We start from the raw sequence: 21,707 nt of genomic DNA, 5'->3' as shown, positions 1-21,707 counted from the left end.
AACCTTTAATGGAAAAATTTATGTGTCTAACGGATCATTTATGATCCTTCACTATAAATAGACTCATTTATGAAACCTGAAAAAAAAGAGGAATAATGTGAAACAACAAGAACATTTTGCATGTATTTGAGTATTAAAGTTTACCTACCTTCTGTGCATCATTTATTGATAGAGAGCTTTATTGATTATATATCTACTCTAAAAGGGAGTTTAAAAGCAGTAGTAATTCATTCTTAAACTTATTCTGTTTATCCCTATTTTACATCTTCAAAACATAGAAACTTAAGTTCGAGAAGTTTAAGGTGATTTACTATTACCTTTGTAAAAGGAAGAGTTTTAGACTTATTGAGAAGTCTATTGATGTACTGAGACAATCAAGAGCCTGGATTAATCTTGTTATTATAGCTGAAAATCTTAAGAGGTTCCTGGAGATTGGACGTAGACACAAGTGATAGGAGTCGAACTAAGATAAATCACTTATGTCAAGCTCTATTCATCTAACTCTCGTGATTGGTGATTTTGTTCCATCATCTCATTTATTATTACTATAATTCATTTAAATTTTCAATTAACCCAATTCACCTCCTTCTTAGGGCATTTACATGTAGCCCAACTTGAGAGAGTCAAGAGGCACTTTTCAGCACCTTACGTCCTGAAGAACAAAGTTACACAGAGTCGCAAGCTTCTCAAGATGAAGTCGCATGAGTAATAGATTTAGGCCCTGTCTATTTAGAAGCATTTATAGAGTATAAGAGATATGATAATAATATCTATTAGAAAAATAAAATCTAATCCCTAATATCATACTGAAAAGATAATAACAAATAATAATAAATCTAGGGTTAAGATAATTAATGGGCCTATGACCCATCAGCCTACTTTCAACATAAGTCTCCTTCTAGAGGATAATTATAGAATTTTTATTTTTAGTTTTTGTTGTATTATGGCGCATTTAATGGTAGAGGTACAGTCACTTGATTTAGGCCCTATTTGTTTAGAAGCTTTAGGATGTGATGGTTTTTTTTTTTTTTAAATTTGCTTTAGACTTTAGTAATTCTACTCATGATTTCTCCTTGTACCTGTCTTGTTTCTGTAATGATGTGGTATATGACTGCATTCCAAGATGTTTTGATTTGTATATTTCAACAATCCTTTTCCCTTATATTTCTATTGTTTTAATAGGAGACTAAAGATGTTGTTGTAATAACTCTTATGATGACCCTAATTTTTTTTAATGAAATAATTTATTTTATAATTGATATTTTAATTATTTAATTTAGTTCTATAGGAAATGAAGAAGGGTGGCTTAGTGAAACTTGTGTTAGTTATTTGCTTGACTCCAGAGTAAAAATATATATATATATATATATGTGTGTGTGTGTATATTTTGTTTTAATTATGGAAAAATTACCAAAATGACCTTTTCTTTTATATTATTACAGAAAAATTTTGGGCACTTTCTTGTAGTTTTTCCAATTATTTATTAGGAATAGATTTATTTATTTATTTTTCCTCCTCCTCTGCCATTGGAACGGGAGGGGCATCAGATGAGAGTGAGAGGGCATCGACAAAGAACCCTGTGCCAAAACCTTCGACTCGATCCTCCTTCCTTCACTGTTTCGACGGCCGCCGGTGAGAGTTGGCCGAGTTCCGGTGCTGCTATGGTGTCTTCTTCTTGGCTGTGATTTTTCGTTCTTCCCCCATTCTGTGATCGTGTGAATCTGCTGTTGCAGAGGTTTGGGTTGCGAGTTAGTGGTTTCTTGCGTTGCCATCGGACTTTCACTGACTCCTCTTCGCGTCGTCGGAGCTCCTTCCTTCTTCACGTCCGATCTGCAACTTCTCCTTCTTCATGCTTCTGGGTTCATGATCTGAGGTGAGGGTTCTCCATTCGCTCCTCCTTGTCGGTTCTGTTCGTTGGTGGGTGTGGGTCTTAGATGTTGATGTTATAATTCGTCTTCTTGTGTCACGGCTGTCCGTGTTTGTGTAGGGAGTAGGAGTTGAGTCAAGTTGGAAATTCTGTATTAAAAGCTTAGGGATGATAATATGGTTTTGAAATTTTTCCTTGGGTTGAAATTAATTCTTGATGAGCAATTTGATTGAGTTCAGTTATGGATATTTGAGAATCTATTGGGCAAGAGATTATAAGCTACGAAGCCTTATTGAGTAGGTTAGGAAATTATGCACACTAGGTGTTTGATATAATGTCTAAGAGGAAGTTATATCCTTATGGAATAGTTAATTATGGTTAAAGCATTTTGGAGAAACTTTGTGACATAGTTGTTCTTCCATAAGTTTGTATCCCATTTTTTTAAATGGAAGTCGCAACATTTACAAGTCAAATGCTGAAAAAAAATGAAATAAACAATACCTTATTTATTTTGGCATCTATGTTTGAAATCCAACTTTCTCCATTAATAATGGTGGTTTTCAAATTGTTCTTGTTGCTTTCGTGATAATATGGTTTCTGATTTGTTATTTTACTATCTTGTTTGGTTCATATTGAGGAGTATTTAGTTAGTAATTTCTGAATCAAATTGTTTGTTTTTATGACAACTTTTGGGACACGTATATAATGACTGATGAAACATTTGAGAATCTTGTCTTGTTTTCTTTAACGAACTAAATTGTAAGACTTTGAGTATTTTGCCTCTTTGAACTTTTGTGTGAAGTACCTAGGAGTCGTGATCATCATCATCATCTTCATCTTAATCATTTGCTAGTAAGTTTTAAAGTAAGAGCTTATACTGCATTAGACGTGTCTGTTGATGATGTGATTGATGAATGATTAAGTAATTAAACATGCATTATTAAATTATTAGAGTAGAACAGCAGAAACGTGGAGGGACGCCTTGAACTCTATGGGTTCCAAAAATAATGAAATGTTGTGCTGTTTTTTTTTTTTTTTTGAGTTTCCAGGCATTCACTCTTTTGAATTTCTTTGATTCAATTATGTGCTAAATAAATAGACTTTGAGAATATCAAAAAGTTGTTGTAACATACTTATGTTGTTTCCAAGTTGTTGATTTGCTCTTTAGCAAAAAGATAGTCATCTCTTGGCTCCTAGCATATCTAAATATTGTGGTATTGTGAGAAATATCAGTCTATTGGGAAGTTTATGATGCAGTTATTATTAATTTTTTACTTAATGCAATGCTTGTTGTGACGTTTATCTTGGGTTAAGCATGACAAATTGAGTTTTGAATTTGAGACTTTTGAAAGTATTTTTATAATGATGAGAATATTTTTATTTTTGAAAGAAATTTTCTACTAGCATATAAAAGTCTACAGAAGAAAGTTTGGAAAAATGGCTTGTGGACATTCTTTGGATTTTTTTATAGTAACAACTTTCATATATTGAAAAAAATTGATTTTTGACATGCCCAGAAGAGGAACCAAACATAGCACACCTGATATTCGATATTTGCGGCCTTCGAGCTGTGCCTAATACTCTTGGCCTTCATGCTACGCTTGTTATTCATGGCTTTAAGCTGCACTAAATTTGTTACTTAACCTTGGGGATTGTGTGTCTACACTTGCTTCTCGTGGCCTATGAGCCATTTCGGATTGGTGATTTACCTATATGGGTTGTGCGCTCGTGACAGAAATCTCGTGCTGGTGAATTCCTCTAAGGAACTTGTTTTAAAAGAAGAATAAAAATATGTTTTTTTTTTCTAAATTTTTGTTTTTGGAAAGGAATTCTTATTATGAATTTTTGGATAAGTTGATCCCATGATTACTAGTACAAAATTTATCTTGTTACTGTAATGAGTTTGGAAAAGTGAGGGTAGCACCTATTGAGGAAAAAATGATAGAAAATCAGTTGAGATGGTTTGAGCATGTACAAAGAAGACCAAAGGAGGCACCAGTGAGAAGAGTGGAACATATAACTTTGACTCCGATTAAGAGAGGTAGAGGAAGGCCTAAGAGAACACTCTTGGAAGTTGTTGAACGCGATCTCTTAATTAATAATATTCCTAAAAGCTTGATAAATGATAGAGCACAATGGCGTCTTGCAATCCATGTAGCCGACCCCACCTAGTGGGATAAAGGCTTGTTGTTGTTGTTGTTGTAATGAGTTTGAAAGCATGTTTTATGCACTTGGTGATAAGAATATATATATATATATATATATATTTTCAGTTTATCTTGTTAGTATTGTTTCAGTAAATATTTATCTATATCTATGTTTACATGTATTTGAAGTATTATCTTATGGTCTCGAGGAAATGACATGATTTGGAATATATGTGTGTGTGCATGTTGATTAATTATGTACTTATTGAATTATTTGTATTTCATATACTAGAAACCATCACCTCCTTCATCTGCATTATAAAGTGGATTTCCATGATGAATAATTGCAAAGTTGAATTTATGTTAAATCTAAATTATCGTCTTGTGGTATTTGATAGTTGTCCCAAACAAAAGGCAACGTATCCACATCTTTGTTTTTATTGTTTATTGATTAAGGAAAGAATTCTCATATTCTGTTTGAATTGATTGTTTAATTGTTTTGAATATTTTATTTTAAAGATTTATTGAAAATCTTAAAAAAAGGTCACAAGTATTATAATATTATTTGAATTTATACTGCTGAAGTGTATAATTTTTCCCAAAAATAATTAGGAATATGTGCTTTGATTAGGCTTGCGAAGCAAGGTTAACCTTGTATTTCGTACCAGTCACGTTTGATATTTTGGGGCGTGACAGTTGTGTTGCCATCCATTATGATTTTTCTTCTTAAAAAATGTTTCTTTCTACAAAGACCAGGTGCATCTTTTCTCTTTGACATTGATATTTAATTTACATCACTCTATTTTTGATATGGCAGAAGCATTCCAACGAAGTGTGGAATCTGATGAAAAAGATCGTTGTCTATTAAATGCTATCCAGAGTTAATGCCATGCAATGTTATGTTGGTTATTTAATGTTGCTAGAGTTCGTGGTTTCATCCATGGATATCAGCGAGGATTCATTTGTCAGCAAAAGTTTAGTCTGGTAAATATAAAGTTGAAATGGGTAAAGGACAGGGCATTGGATTCTGTTGTTACTAGTCATAGAGGTCTTAAGGCAGCAGAGACTCTTGTTTCGATTATTTTTTCTTTTGGATGTCTTCCCATTTACCATTTATCTCATTATTGTGGACAACTTGGTCTTCCCTATGACGTGAAGCTCTCCACATTTATCCGGAGTTATCCTAATATATTTATTGAATCCTACATTTTTGATAGTGGAGGTTCTCGTGTCCCATGTTTCAGCTTAAGTCCTGGAGTGTTGAAAGTCCATCAAGAGAAAGCTAACATCTGTCAGCAAAATCAGTTGGAATTTAGGGATAGGCTCTGCAAATTGCTTATGCTCACGAAAGATAGGGTCCTTCCACTGCAAACCATTGACCAATTACAATGGGATTTGGGGTTACCATATGATTACCAGCATTCTTTTGTTCCAAACCATCCTGAAAGGTTCTCCTTTGTTCGCCTCCCTGATGATCGCATTGGCTTAAAGTTGTTATATTGGGATGAATCGCTTGCTGTCTCTGAGTTACAAAAGAATGCTTCCATCCAACAAAAGGAAGATGACATAAGAAAAGGATCATTAGCATTTCCAATTAGTTTTACCAGGGGTTTTGGGTTGAGAAGGAAATGCATGGAATGGTTGAATGAGTGGCAGAAACTTCCCTATACTTCTCCTTACTTTGATGCCTCTCATTTGGATCCTCGTACAGATGTTTGTGAGAAGAGGATAGTTGGAGTTTTTCATGAGCTCCTTCACCTTACGGTTCATAAAAAAACTGAGCGTGAGAATTTTAGCAACCTCAGGAAATGCTTGGGATTACCTCAGAAGTTCACTAAAGTATTTGACCGTCATCCAGGAATTTTTTATATTTCTAAGAAAGGCAACACTCAAACAATTATTCTTAAGGAGGCCTACAATGGTCCAGAACTTGCGTGGAAACATCCCCTTGTAATGGTTAGAGAGGAACTTGCAATCATGTTAAAGAAAGGGTTGCTGGATAGGAGCAGGGGTTTTTATAAAAAAGATGTAATTGCTGGATAGGAGTAGGGGTTTATACAAAAAATTTAGTGGAATATGTAAGAAAGGATTTCCGGTGACAATGAATTTATTCAGCATAGTATTGAGGATGAGGCAGAGTTTGGTATGCTTTATGCTGTGATTCAGATATGCATTTTTGTTTACAGTGTCTGTATTTAGGATCAGCTGTGTCCAAATAATTTAGGAATGCTCCATCCTGCTTAGCACAATGTGACCTACTAGTTTAACATCACAGGTTACTGTTGTTGGGCATGCTGCCAGGCATTCAGAGATATGTGCCAGCTCTGGTAAGTACCATCCATTCACAATATTTAGTCCAAACCTCTCCATATGCTCTGGTGTGTTATATGCTTACCATTAATAACATCCATTTCTTCTTCCAAGTTTCTCATCGTAGTGTTTGTGATATGTTGCAAATTGCAAGTTCCCATTTTTCTCCTGTAAATTCTTCTCAGCTTTGGAACAATTTATTTGTTATTCTTTTAAATTGATTGATTGATTGATTGATTTTAATTTGTGGTGTGTTTTTGAGTTTTGGAACTTTAGGAAACTGCTTTTTTATGTTTTGCTATTTGTTGAATGTACTAGAGGAAAGCGAGATCCATTTTGCATATTTTTAATTATCAAATGGAGCTTTTCCAACAATTTTTGTTGTTGAGTCTGATTGCTGAAAGTTTTTTTGCTACGATTTGCCTCTTATTGTGTCTACAATATGTAATGGTTTTGATGAAATTTCTCTGTTGTAACAGGTAAGAGGTGAGTCTTTCAGCATAGACAATGGTTGTAGTTCTCCAATCCCCCTTCCAGCCCTTCCTTAGATGTTCACTAGAGGAGAATTATGCTACCAGTAATTGATCTTTCTCTTTGAGAATTACTCAAAACCCGCCTTTTGTGCTCAACCTTCTCTGTAATTTCCATCTCCTGATGCATTTTGGTATCATGAGTTATATTTGATTTCCATTATCTAGCAAAGAGTACATATTAAAAATTCGGATGTAATTTGTCAATTTATCCAGTGGCAGCATGTTTCCTCTTTGAAATCATGAGTTTCTAATGTTATTTTATTCCAAAGTATTATTAACTATACAGGCTTCTTAATATTCTTCTCAATTTTTTTATTTATTTCTAACTTTGTAGAGTTAAGAATTTTTAGTCTCATTGAGAAGCTTCTCCAATACATGAATAAAGTGGTTGAGAGGGGAGATTTCAGTTCAAGTAAAATTACCATTTTATTTATTTTAATTTTTGGCTAAAGTATTTAGTTCTTTAATTTTACAATAGGTTTCATTTTAGTCTTTTAACTTTATAAAGTATCTTTTTAATTCTATAACCTTAATGTCATTAGTTTCGTCCTAACAAATTTTTATATTGAACTTTTAAATGTTGATAAGATATTTTTAAATGTTGACATATTAAGTTTAATTTTTTTAAAATAAGAATGATTGATATAAAAAATAATTATTTAAAACTCGCAGTGTTAGAGTTAAAGCACTAAAAAAATATGTTATAAATTAAGGGATTTAATTGAAATCTAATATAAAATTAAAAGATTAAAAGTATATTTTAGTTTTAATTTTTTTAAAAAATAAAGACTATTGAATTATTGTAATCACTAATTTCTTTATAGTCATTGAAAATAAAAACTATCTACATTTTACCTATGTAATTGCTTTAATGTTAATTTTTAATACGTTATTTTCTCTTTTCAGAAAGAGTAATTATTTGGTCCATTAAGAGATTGTCGATGAAATCTTAGCATGCCTGTGAGGATTTAGCTAAAGGTCTTCTTATAGTATATGTTTTCTAAGTTTTAGAATGGTATATGTTGCATTTCAAGGAAAATGGTGGTAACAGAGGTTCAATGATTCTTCCATAAAGGAAGCACATCTCCCTTCCAATTCTAGACCCACATGCACTTACCTTGGACCATTAATTTCTGGTTTTGGCTTTATATTTTACATGTTTAGTGTTGTAGCATTTATTGTATAAAAATTTTCTATTTCAAGGTCCATTGTTCACTATAGCACAATTCCTCCTACTGTATATGAGAACAACTAAATTCCAATAGAGGGATCTAGGAATTTGAGGGCAACAATCAAATTCTAAAATCGGAGGGGTTCTTGACCTCCTCTAACAATGTCAACTTGTGTATAATGTCAACTTGTGTATAAATGATGATTAATTGTTGTTTATTGGTAAAGTTTGATTCCGTTGAATTGAAAAACTCTTCCTACTTGAAATATTCGTAATTGGTAGATGTTGAATGTAAATTGTTCCTTTCCTTACTTAAACACTTTGCTTATTTTTAAAACTTAAAAGTCTTTTGAATGGATATGATATGTATGTCAAGATGTATTATGCAATGATAAGGATAAAGAGGAGTTGTAGGTAGCATTTTTTTTGCTACTTTCTTGTGCTTTATTTACTTATTTTTGATAGAGTGGGAAAGCCAAAAAGAACAAACTACTACCCTACAAAACAAGAACCAAGGGAAAAGACTTCCTCCAAAAGTAGAAAATGAAGACCAGTGGGCAACACTAGCGTGTTTTGTGATGTGATCAGCTTTAATACTTTCTTCCCTCTTGATGTATTTGATGTCAACGTCTAATCTTGATGAAGCAAAATTTTGACACTCGCAAATCAAATTCCAATGAGTATAAAAATCATTATGTGCATCCTTAATCAGGTTCAAAGCCTCCAGTAGCTCATTTCTCAAACTTACTTTCCATTGTTTGCCATCCCAAGATCTTCAAAGACCAATAAGACATGTGCTTAAAGCTCAACCATAAGAGAATCTTCCTGAAGTAATTTAAGTATAAAAGCTTTTGAAAGAGAATGATGGTTGTCCTTAATGATACCCTCGCAGCTCGAACTATAATTGAAATAAGAGTGAGCTCCATCAACATAAACATTAATCTAACCTTGTGACAAGAGGGGCTCCTGCATTCTTCACGGTACCTTGAATATTAATTCTCTTTAGATTTAGTCGTACCTCGTTAAAACTAGAAACAATAGCCTTGGCCTTGGAGACTAACTGTTGGGTACTTGTGATGTTATTTTCAAAAATTTTCATTTCTTCCCTTCTAAATGAGCCAACAGACCATAGCAAACAACTGCTTCCAATTACCTTCATCTTGCCCTATAGTAATAGTAACATTCAAGTAGCATCACTCCCATAGATATTTGGTGCTATATTCAGGTAGGATCTTATCAATTGCATGTAACTCAAATAGCTATTTTTATTGTGCTTAATTCTTGATTTTCCAATCATGAGGGGTTACTCAACTAAAAGCTCCAACTTTCATTTGCTGACCATAGGTTTCCTTTTCTTGAATTTTGGGGTGTCATGGTTTGCTTGACCCACATTGTTCCTTGTAAGAATTGATGATATTGATCATTGTACTCGACCTATGCCATACCCATAGGTTAGTGATAATATTAAGCACATGTAATTAATAATAATGTCAACCATTATGCATTAACTCAAAGAAGATTACACCACGTGAATTTTCATTAACACCCTATTACTATTTCTTGGGTGAACTCTCATCCATCCATGATTATTCAAGTCCATACATATGCAGTTGTCTAATGATGATCATATCCTATTAAACTCAATAGTATCAAGGACTTGTATCATTTATTTCATCACATATTCAAACTCATGCTCAGTAATTCAAAATCAAACCATCACATAACTCAATATCATACCAATCCTAACTTTATTTAACATGCTCAAGATTTGCCCCTCATAACAATAACCCATCTATATAATTGATTGTGCTCATTTCATTGTCACATTACATGCCATAGCATACCATAAATAATTTAGAAACACAAATTTATACTTAAATTAAATTCTCAGTTACCTCCATTCTTGAACTACCAACCGAAAAGTAAAATTTAAATTTCCTAAGGGAGCTTCCAACCAACATAAGCTCTAAAAAGAATTACTCTAAAATCAATGATGATAATCAGCCTTAACGACTAATGGCTATAAATGACTATATTGTATCTCCTACGGCTAGTTCACTCAATGGATTATAAACATAATACTCCTAACTTATTTTAATAAGAAGTTAAACTTAGAAATCATGAAGTTATGGCATTCATGTTTATATTGCTCTTACTTTATCAAAGTATTGTTTTTCAGCCAATATTTTTTATATCTTTATCGTTTGAGTATAAATATTTAATTATACTTATTCTACTCTTAAAGAGAGTTCTTATTAAATGATTCACTTATTTGAAATCAGTGTAAAAGTGAGAGAGAAATTTTTCTTAGTTTTTTTTAGGAGAAAAGCTCACTAGTGTAATGAGTAGTTGTAACTACTCAAAAGTGCCCGAATCAAATTTGTGAATTGTAATGATTTACTAGTGTTCGATTCAAACTTGTAGAAGAAAATGGATAAATTTCAAGTGGTTACTTGAGAATTGGACGTAGATTCAAGTCGTAGAGCTGAACAAGATAAATCATAGTTTGTATTATATTTTCCCTATCTCTTTATATTTCCAACAACTATCATTTATGCTTTATTTTCTGTTAAACAATGAATTTAAAATATTTACATGCTTTTATTCAAATTTTTACTTAAAAATTTATTTTAATCATTCTTATATATATTAAGCTTGTGAAAATTGTAATAGTGTTCTTGCAAATAGATTTTAGAACTTGAATTTGTTCAAACTTACTCTTATAGGGCCCGTTTGGATTGCAATTGGGTATAGTTGATTGTGAAAATAATTGATTAATATGATTGATTTTAGTTATAATTGATTATATTATAATACAATATGTTTGGATAGTGAAATTGATTTTAGCTGTACAAATTATTATAAAGGATATTTCTTTTCAAAATGAAATTATTGACAAAGTTGTATTTAATATTATTAAATTTGTTAAACTTTATTTAAGAAGTAAAATATATTATTTAACAGTAAAATTGAATCTATAAGCAACTTTTTAGAGTTTATTTCAAAATTCAATTCTGACTCAATAATCAATTATTAACTTTGCTGGCTATTTGGATAAATTTTGCAAAAATTGATTATTTTAGCTCAATAATCGATTCGGCCAAATAGGCTAATACTCTATTTTACAATGAAAAATTTTCAAAGTAATGAAAATTTGATTAACACCTAATTCACCCCTCTTTAGGGTGTGCTATCATATCTAACATTGTGAATCTGCTCAATCTTGAGGTAATCAATACATTTACTTGCACTTGTAATTTTTCTAGATTAATGGATTCACAAATGTGCTCACTAAAGTTTACTTTGATCCCACATGTTAAAAGTATCTCAAGGAACTGAATAAAATGATCAAAGTAAAATTTAGTGAGCATATTTGTGAATCCTTTAATCTAAAGAAATACGAGTGCAAGTAAATATCTTGATTACCTTGAGATTGAGTAGATTCACAACCTACTAACCCCCTCTTTAGCCTTCAAAGGAAAAAAAATAAAAGAGAGCATGGCGACAATGAGATGTTGAATTTATGTGAAACTAGAGTTATATTTAATGTATGATTAATTAATCACTTTGACTCCTTCTTTATTCAATTAATTAAAAGATAGAAAAAATAATAGATGATTGAAAGGTTGTAGGTTGGGCCTTTGCTAAATTATGTGGTTAATTTATTATGGTGTATACAAGATCATAAAAGGCCAATTTATTTTGGGTTGAATAACTAATTAATGCAAATTCATAATATATTTTAATATTCTAACATAATATGTAAGTAATGTTATGCATTTAACAAGTTACACAAGGGAATTAACATGTAATATTAGAGATTTTACAAGTTAATAATTGCTTTGAATCATTATAGAAAGACATTTTGTTCATTTTGATTTAGTATTTTATTTTACTTCAGTTCTAAAATCTTGCAGTGTAATTTTAGAGATTTGTAAATAAATAACTACTATGATACTTAGATGAAATTCTTTCTTTTTCTTTTTTAAAAATTAGACTTGAACTTTTTTCCAACAAACTATGGCCTGGTTTATCTTATTTATAATAGACAAACTTATTTGTTCAAAACCTTGACTAGCTTAAAGCCATTTGGTTCTTATCTATAGATAAATCTCTTATATAGAACCTATACATAACCTTCTCTAAAAAGAAATTACCTTGACATTATAGTAATTACATAATTTAAAATTATGATAAAATAAACTGTATTTTTTTTTAAAGTTATGTAATCACTATAATGTCAAGGTAATTTCTTTTTAGAGAAGGTTATGTATAGGTTCTATATAAAATATTTATTTATAGATAAATCTCATAAAATTTAAAAACTACAACCAAGTCCTTTATAACTTGAGTGTGATTTGATTTTTTAGTTTAAAGATAATATTACCTTATTAAAATACATTAAATTATATATGAAGAAAGGGATGCATTTGTATTTATAGAATAAAAAATATGACTTGTGAATTATGAATTTGTACTTGTGAAGTTGTAGTTGTAATTGAAGGATAAATATGACTTTAGTTTATTATTTGTAAAATACAAAATATGACTTGTGAATTAAGAATTGGGTTAAAGGATAAAATACCCATGAACTTTTTTTTAAGGGCACTCGATATCTTTAAATGAAGAAGGGTGCAAAAGTATCCATAATTTTGATTCAACAAGTGAAACTATCCTAAAATTGTTAAAAAGCTAAATGTCCATTATATTTGTCCATAGTCATTGCCAGGTGTCACCTTACACAAATTTGACCATTTCAAACATGAGAAAGTGATAGATTTGGAACTTGGCTTTGGAGAAGAACAAGGAAGAAAGAGATGATTGTGTCAAACACATATAGCAAGAGAGTCCACAAACAAGGAAGCTCATCGTTGGCATTGTAAAAGTCCCTAAGAGGGGTTAATTGGGTCCATAAAAATTTTTGGCATATAAAATTTAATCAAGGAGATAAGAGAATGAATAATATCATTGTAAGTATTGAAGTGAAGAAAGGAGAAAATCATGAGAGCTTTATTTTTGTTTGGTCAACCACTTGCCTATGTCTAGTTTCCAATCTTACTTTTTGGGTTTTTTTTTATTATATCCTCTAAGATTGATTTGGGCTTTTGGACGTCTCAGTACAACATAAACTATGCAAGTTTGAAACACTTTCCCTTACAAAGGTAATGTATCACCCATTGGAGTTCCTCAAACTCAAGATACTCTATTCTAAGTATGTGAAAACAAGGCAGATCACAAAATGATCAAAATCTCAAGTAATTCTCTATAGAATACACATACAATCAATGAAGCTCTTAGCAAATTGAAGACAAGTGCAGAGAGTAGTTGTGGATATTAATGAAACAATGTGTGTAATAACTTCTCTACCTTGGTCTTTATAATTGAGTCCTTTTTTAGCATCTTCATGCCATATATATGTTAGACTCATAAATATGTCTACTGATAGTTGTTTCTTGTTAATCCAAATGTTAGACACTTTACCCAATGCTTTTATTCACTGATGATGCTAAGTTTTCTTGAAAGTATGGAAGAAAGAAATTTTTTTGACTCAGTAACGTGTTTTAGATTAAAAGTGATCATGCATTAAATGCTTGACATTATTGTTGTTGAAGCTAAGAACTTCAAATATTTGAAAAACTTTGAAGATTGAAAGTTTTAGCAAAATATGGATTGAAGAGATAAAATAAGTTTAATGTTAAATTCAAATACTAGGACATGTTAATATGAAAATAAATGAGTTTAGAAAGATAATGAATAATTTTAGATTTGATTAAAAGGTTAATCAAATGCATAAATAATTCTCAAATTTGGACAAGTAGATAAACTTTGAAGTTTTTATGAAACTTTGAAGTTTTTAGAGTGCACAGATAAAAGACAATAAAGATAAAAAAAATAAATACTTTGAAAATTTGAAATTTATGCCATGATTATAGAGTAAGATCTTTGAAGAAAAGAAGAATTTCAAAGATATGAAGTTTAGATGTAGCAAGAGCTTCAAAGTTTTGAAATACTTAGAAGATTTTAATTTCTAGAAATGAATCAAGAAAGCATAAAGGAAATTCTTTGAAGATTTGAAGATCTTGAAAAAATTTGAGAGCAAAAAATTTGAACTCTTGAGAAACTTTGAAGATTTAATACTTAAGATCAGACAACCAAAAAGAGGAATAAAAACATAGAAGTTTTATAGAACTTTAAAGATTTTACGAGAAGCCCAAAGATCTCACATACTATGAAGTTTTTCTTTTTCTTTTTTAAAATGAGAAGCACATAATCTTTGAAGATTTAAAGAAACTTAGAAGAAAAATAATCAGCTTGAGGTAACACAAACTTTGAAGAAAGAACAAACTAAGAAGTATTTTTTGAAGGTACATCAAGATAGAAACTTTGAAGTTTTCAAAAACTTCTAAGATTAAAAAAGTTTAGGCAAAAATGATAGCAGGTTAAGAGAGCAATCAAACTTTCAATCTTACAAAATTTATGAGAAAATTAACCCTGTTAAACATAAAATCTTCTCTAACTTTGTCATAACCAAAACTAGAGAAATATATTTTTACATTTCTCATCCTTTTTGCTAATGACAAAACTTAGATGCAATCATAACCAAAACTAGAGAAATATATTTTTACATTTATCATCTTTTTTGATAATGACAAAACTTAGATACAATCAGATTAGTTCTAGAGGAGATTTTGAGTCTGCCCTTCAAGAAGAGAAAGTTAAAGACAATAATATAAGAACAATATTGTAATGATTAGTAACTTCACATATAAGGAGATTTAATAGAAAATAAACATGAGTTAGTTCATATTAACAAATATATATTGAAATACAAAAGAAATTCTTATAAAAACTCTCAATCCTCTCCTTAGGAAGTTGATGCATCCTCATGCTTCTCCTTTAATATGTTATCACTAGGACTTGAGATTGAGTAGAGAGTTGAATAGGGACAAAAATGTTGGATGAATGAGGAGAAGGTAGAGGCATAAGAGGACTTAGGTTCCTTTTGGCTTCTTCCATCATGGTTTGAAGGCTAGGAGATAGGAATGGAAGAGAGGTATTCATGATGATAATGTTGCCTTGAGGATCTTGAGAGGTTAGTGGCTGGGAATGAGACAATTTAGAAGCAACTATTTTTGTACCCATAGCACCAAAAGCCATACTAGAAGTATATTCTCTAATAATTACTAGATCATCTTCTTTATCTTCAATCTCAAAGGGAAAATGAGATCTCAACTCGACAAGAATAGTAGGATCTACTATTTTATCAGAGGGATCAATGTGAGACAGAGAAAGTTATGTAGCACTCTTAGAAATTACTACCACATATGTCTTCTTAAGATTATTAGGGGGCTCTTCAATTGATTTCCTATTGAGCAAGACCAGTTGAGGTAGGAGTAGAGAATATCAATGTGACACCTTCTTCTTCATTTGTAATGGCCTTAGGAGATTCAATCTCTTTATCCTTCTCTTGTTATAGCTAAGGCATTGTTTTAAAAACTAGACTAAATAGAATGGTTGAATCAGTTCAATCGTCGACCAAAGCCATTAACACCGTTTTGATAATTAAGCCAAATTAGACCATAGTTGAGTTGCTATTAAGCCAGAAACCAGTTGAAGCGAGAACCAGAGCAATTTTTAGAAAATTGAACGGTTTCAAACATAATATTAAAAAAATATTTAAAAATTAAAAAAATTTTAAAAATTAGATCTGTACTAAAAACTAACTTTATATCTAGACAATTTATATGTACAATATATGATTTGAGACTATTTTTTTATAAAGATGTTAACAGTTACATGCAACATCCTATTTTTATTTGAGAATTTAATTTAAGAAAATTATATGATTAAATTTTTATTTAGAAATTTAATTTAAGAAAATCATAAAGTTTAATTAATAGTTAAATTGTGTTTTCAGAAAATTTGAGGTTAATGAGTTTGGACTGTTCTTATGTGGAGAAGGGCCTAATATTGAAACCTATTGTGAGCTTCACTAAGTAGAGAAGATATGCATTAGAGTAGCTCATAAGAGAAAGATTATATTTGAGATTAAGCTATAGCCAATCGAGAGAGAAGCAAAGAGAAAACTATTTTCACATCTAAATAAAGCAGTGTTGATAAATCAATCTTTATGAATTTGTTCACTGTTACATCGGGCTCAAATTTAGTCATAAGATTCATAACATCCAAGTTGTGCTTTTCAATTATTAGATCATTGATTAGGTTCATGATTAACTTTATCATTCATAATAGCTGTTTTCACATCTTCACAAAGCAGTCTTGGTAAATCAACATGTTTGAAGTTTTTCACTATTGGATTGGGCTTAAATTTAGTTTTCAAGTTTGTAACATCCAATTTGTCCTTTTTAATGATTGGATCATTGATTATTTTCCTCATTAAAGAGCCTTGTCATTTGTATAGAGCCGGTAATTCGGGCGAGCCGGGCTTATTCGGGCCGAGCTTATTCGGATTGGGCTTAAAGAATCCTATTCTTTCTAAAAAGCCCATATAGCCAAGTCCGATCCTAACGCCTTCGGGCTTCGGGCTTATTCGGGTTGGCTCGAATACCCAAAACTTTTTTAAAATATTTTTTATTTTTTAATCAATTTTAATTTTTAAATAATTTTATTAAGCATAAAATATTTTTTAACTTAAAAGGAATAAAAAATAATAACTTATTAACTTTGTAGTTAAGTACTTAAGTAGCTTTGTTACTATTTTATTATATTATGTGTAATTTATTCATCAATGTTTCCTTTACTTGTAAATTAATGTCTTATTTACTTAAATATTTCCCTTATCATGGTTATATAAAAATATTTATATATTTTAATTGAATCATATTATTTTAATTATGATCAAGTTAATCTTAATTCAACTACAGTTAGACTACTAATTTAAAATTATTGTCCTAATTAGTTCAAAGTTTTTAACAATTATTAAATAAACTGTACTTTTTGTTTTTAACAATATGAGAAAATAGCCATCATTATATTATATAAAATAAAATCATTTAATTATGGGTAAAATATTATTTTTTAAATTTTTTCTTTAACCTTTTATATTATTTAAGTCTTATATACAAAGGATATTTACTTTAGTTCATTTTTAATTTTTAACTAAGTTTGACATGGATGATAATCAAATAATTATTTAAAAATATTAGTTTATTTACTATATTTGTTTAGTAGTAGAGCCGGAATTTGTACATGCCCAAATTTTATTTTTAAAATTATTTTTAATTTAAAATTAATTATCTTATTTTATAAAAAATATAAAATATAATTTTTTGAACAAGAAAATGGTGTATATGACTCAATTTTTCTAAAAAAAAGATTGAGTCTTAAAGTATAAAAATTAATATTAAAATATATTTTAATTACTATTTTGAGATATTTTAGTTGATTAAAAATTATAAAAATGGGAAAATATAATATTTTTATTTTTTAAAATAACTATAATAATACACTCAAATATATGGTATTTTAAAATAAAATGATATAAAACTTTAAAAATAATTAATATTTATTGTATTATATATATTTTTTAAAATGTATTTTTTCTATTCGGGTATTTGGGTCAAGCCCGAACCCGATCGGGCTTGGCCTGAATTTTTTTGGGCCTATTTAGGCTACCTGAATAGGCTTGAACAATAAAAAAATATTAGTTTATTCGGGCTTGGGCCTAAATTTTTTGAGAGGGTTCGGGTTGGCTCGTCGGGCTTGGCCTAAATTATCGACTCTATATTTGTAATAGGCATTTTCATATCATCATGGAGTATTCTCGGTAAATTTTCATTCATGAATTTGTTCACTGTTGGATTTAGCTAAAATTTGGTCAGTAAGTTCATAACATCCAACTTAGTATTTTTGGTTGGATCTTTGATTCATTTTCTTATGTGAAATTTATTAACCTCATCCTTCATGTGAGATTTAATCTGAAACCCTAAACCTAATAAAGAATCCTTACGGTTAAATAACAGACTACAGAGATTTAGAGTGGATTTAGTTAGACTCTTAGGGGTCTAATGAATTTAACAAAGAGAGAGGGGTGAGTAAAATAACTCAATAACTAAAGTCAACCTACTCTATATAAATGCATATTAATTAATCATAACAATGCAAGTGGCTTGAACAATGATATCATATGATCACAACACACATAAAACATCCACAACTACAATACTAACAATCTTGTGATAAGGAACAATAACTCACAACAATAACAACCATATGACAATAAGATATCATAATATGTAGGGCTACAATAATAACAACCATGTGACTAAGAATGATATGCATGATCAACTGTACCCTTATACTCTCTCGATAATGGAAGAAAATGAAGAAAAAACAAAGAAATCAGACCTTCAAGCAAAGAAAAATGAAACCTAAAGGGGAAGAACTCAAGATGGTAAGTGATGGAGTCAGAGGGATTGGCTTCACATTGGAGCAATCTACAGTGGTTGACGACAGCAATGGAGGAAGATTTTATGAGTTTTTTGATTTCATGTGCAAGTAGAGAGGAGAAGGGAAGAGAAGTCGATCAGGCATGAATTGAAAAATGAAGCCAAAGCTATCTAATAAAAGGGAATAAATGATGGTTGTTTAAATGACCATAATTTATTCCCCAATATATGACGGGTGTTTTAAACACCCGTCGTATATTTACAAAACTTTAAATGATGGGTTTCTAAAACACCCATCATTTAAAGTTTAATTTTTTTTTCTTTTTTTAACTAGAAAATTTAAACATTAGGAATCAATATATGTTGGGGGTGTCAAACATGTGTCATATATTTTAAAACTTTAAATGACGGGTTTTTAAAACACTCGTAATTTAAAGTTTAAATTTTTTTCTTTTTTTAAAACTAGAAAACTAAAACATTAGGAATAGATATATGACGGGTGTGTCAAACACATGTCATGTATTTACAGAGCTTAAAATGAAGGGTGTTTGAAACACCCGCTATTTAAAGTTTAATTTTTTGTTCTTTTTTTTTACTAGTAAATTGAAATGTTAGGAAATTTTAAATCATAGGTGTTTTAAACACCCTTCATTTAAAGTCAAAAAATATATTATGGGTGTTTCAAACACTTATAATTTATTTCCTGACCATCACTTGCCTCTCTAATATATGACATATTTTTGTTAACCGTCATTTTTTTGGCATCTTATATTTAAATTTTTGGAGTAGTGAAAGAAACCCTTGCTATGCATCACTTCTGATTTTTTTTAGAGGGACAAAAAGGAAATTTTGCAAAGGCTAAATAAAAGTAAAATTCCACTTGGGCACGTTATAGCAAAACAATCAACGTTAGCGATTCAAATACTAGGTCATTGAATAGACACTAACTGTAGTTATCACTGAGCTACCAATTCACCTTGTTGAATCTGTGAACATCGTATTTTGTCCGAACATTTTTTTATTTAAATAATAAAATCAAAAATATAAAAAAAATAATAATACAAAAATGAAATTTAATCCCTTTTTAAGATTATATTTTCAAATAATAATAATAATGATAATTTAACAAAATCAAAAAAAGAAAGGTTAAATCTTGAAAAAAGAAAATCTCTCCCAAATTATCCCAATCATTCAAGAATATTGAGAGTCTACTTTTGAGAGTTAACATTTCTCTCCTCAATCCTATTTTCATTTAAATACACATCTTATATATATATATGTGTGTGTGTGTGTGTGTGTGTGTGTGTGTGTGTGTGTGTGTGTGTGTGTGTGTGTGTGTGTGTATTAATCAGAACCATTAATCAAAAAAATAAAAAAAAAGAAAAAAAGCTGGACAAAACGCTGATAGAGTCAGTGTTTCATCACAGCTTAAACACACGAGCAGAAACTTGCACATATACACGAGAGAGCAGAAAAAAAGCACAGCAAAGAAATGCAGAAACAGTAAAAAACACAGGCACAGAGACACAGAAACAAAAACAAGCACACACTTTCGGCCATGTAGCAGGAAAAAGGACAGAAACAGCAGAACACATGAATACATGAGCTGCAGATGCTGAAAGAACCTGAGGCAACAGACACGAAATGCAGAAGAAGCAAAACAGAGCAGAAAGAACAGCAAGCAACCGGAACACGTACGCGTATGCTTTCGGCTGGCAGGAGAAAGGAAACAGAACTAAGGACGTACGCATGCATGAAGGAAACGGCATAGCAGAGAAAGCATATGGGACGACACAAAAAATAAAGACAGAAAATGCAGCAGAAGAAGAAGCAGAGGAGGAGAGTAATGATTCACGTTGTCCATTCTCTATATAAAGAGAAGACGGGGACAGTGAAGGAGAGGAAGCAACGTAAAAAAAATAGAGGAAGAGGGACCGAAGGACGTGAAGCAGAGAGCTAAGACGAGAAGGAGAGAGAGCTGAGATGAAAATGAAGAAGGAGGAGTCTGGAGAGGAAGAGAATACGGTGACAGGGAAGAGAGAACTCGGACAGAGGAGAGAGAGGACTGGAAGATGTGAAACAGAGGCTGAGACGGAGGAGAGGGTGAAAACAGAGACAAGAGAGGATGTGATAGAGGAGCTTTTCTTTCTGGAAAAGTTGAGAAGGAGAAGAGGGAGACCAAAAGCTGAATGAAAAAAAGACAGAGATAGAGAGAGGTGAAACAGAGGCTGAGGGAGAAAGACTATTTTGGCTGGAGAAAAGTGGAGGAAACGAAAAAGAGGAGGGCAGTTTTTAGCTGGAGAAAGGAAGGAGAAACATACGCACAGAAGAACTAGAAAACAGAGCACAAAAGAAATAAAGGAGAAGAAAGAGGTTGAGAGAGAGAGAGAAACAGATACGAAGGGAGGAGAAAAGGAGTCAGCCGAGAAACCAGCACCAGAGAGTTTTTTGAAAGGAAAAGAAGAAAGGAGGTGGAGAGGAGAAAGAAGAAACAGAGACGGAGAGGAGAAAGAAGAGACTGAGATGTGAAGGAGAATTTTTTAAAAACAAAGAAAACGAAGAAGAGGAAGAGATCAGAGAGGGAGGAGTGACAGGAGTAGTGAGACAGATCTGGACGTCCCATACACACAGGTTCTTGCTTCTGAATCCAAAATACACGTGTTTAATTTCTGTTTACTATTCCAAAATAGATTTCATGTTTAAATGTTTTGTCTCATATTTTTCAACTCCCAAATGATTTCATTGCAATTGTCATATTTTTTTTAAGAAAAAGAGAGTTTGAAAAAGAAAAATAAAGAAATTGCAAATAATAATTTTTACTTCCTATCATAGCTAAGCTAAATTTAATTATTAGGCATAATTTCATTCAAATAGAGAATTAGTGTAATTATTAAGCAAGGTCTTTAAGTGTGTATATTAACATGTATGAGCATTCTCCATTAGTCCTAAGGTCTTTTACTTGTCATTAATATTGCTACACTCGTATCATATGGCATTCTCCATCACGATTACATGTACAATTTCATTTATTATGACAAGCCTATTTTATAAAAGGCAGAGGGGAATCAATTTGATTCTTACCCAATTTTTTTAAAAAAATAAAATGAATAAGAGAAAATTTCATCCTTAATCATTTACTTGTCGTGTGAGATTTTAAGAATTTCCATAAACATTTAAAGTGGTCTCATACCGTGTAAATCAATAAGATTTCGCAGGTATAGAGATCCAATTTATATGTACAATCAATGGTTTCAATGACCAACTATTAAA

General features: G+C 30.9%; 1 protein-coding gene across 3 annotated transcripts; it reads left to right on the top strand.

Annotated features, from left to right (window-relative positions):
* The first annotated feature begins 1,501 nt into the window (after positions 1 to 1,501).
* LOC129303372 (protein WHAT'S THIS FACTOR 9, mitochondrial) lies at positions 1,502 to 7,094 on the top strand. 3 transcript variants are annotated; one of them, XM_054942658.1, is made up of 4 exons: positions 1,502 to 1,632; positions 1,734 to 1,873; positions 4,832 to 6,341; positions 6,804 to 7,094. In XM_054942658.1, exon 3 carries the CDS (start codon positions 4,909 to 4,911, stop codon positions 6,055 to 6,057), a length of 1,149 nt encoding a protein of 382 aa, XP_054798633.1. In that variant the 5' UTR covers positions 1,502 to 1,632; positions 1,734 to 1,873; positions 4,832 to 4,908; the 3' UTR covers positions 6,058 to 6,341; positions 6,804 to 7,094. The 3 variants fall into 3 exon arrangements, 2 of the variants coding, with proteins under 2 accessions (XP_054798633.1, XP_054798632.1); XR_008591463.1 differs by having other exon boundaries at positions 1,527 to 1,873; positions 6,290 to 6,341; XM_054942657.1 differs by having other exon boundaries at positions 1,527 to 1,873.
* Positions 7,095 to 21,707: the final 14,613 nt, after the last annotated feature.

This window comes from Prosopis cineraria, unplaced genomic scaffold, assembly GCF_029017545.1.
Source record: "Prosopis cineraria cultivar Desert tree isolate PC_DT_omini unplaced genomic scaffold, ASM2901754v1 PC2, whole genome shotgun sequence".
Classification (NCBI taxonomy): domain Eukaryota; kingdom Viridiplantae; phylum Streptophyta; class Magnoliopsida; order Fabales; family Fabaceae; genus Prosopis; species Prosopis cineraria.
This window is presented reverse-complemented; position numbering and strand designations above follow the sequence as displayed.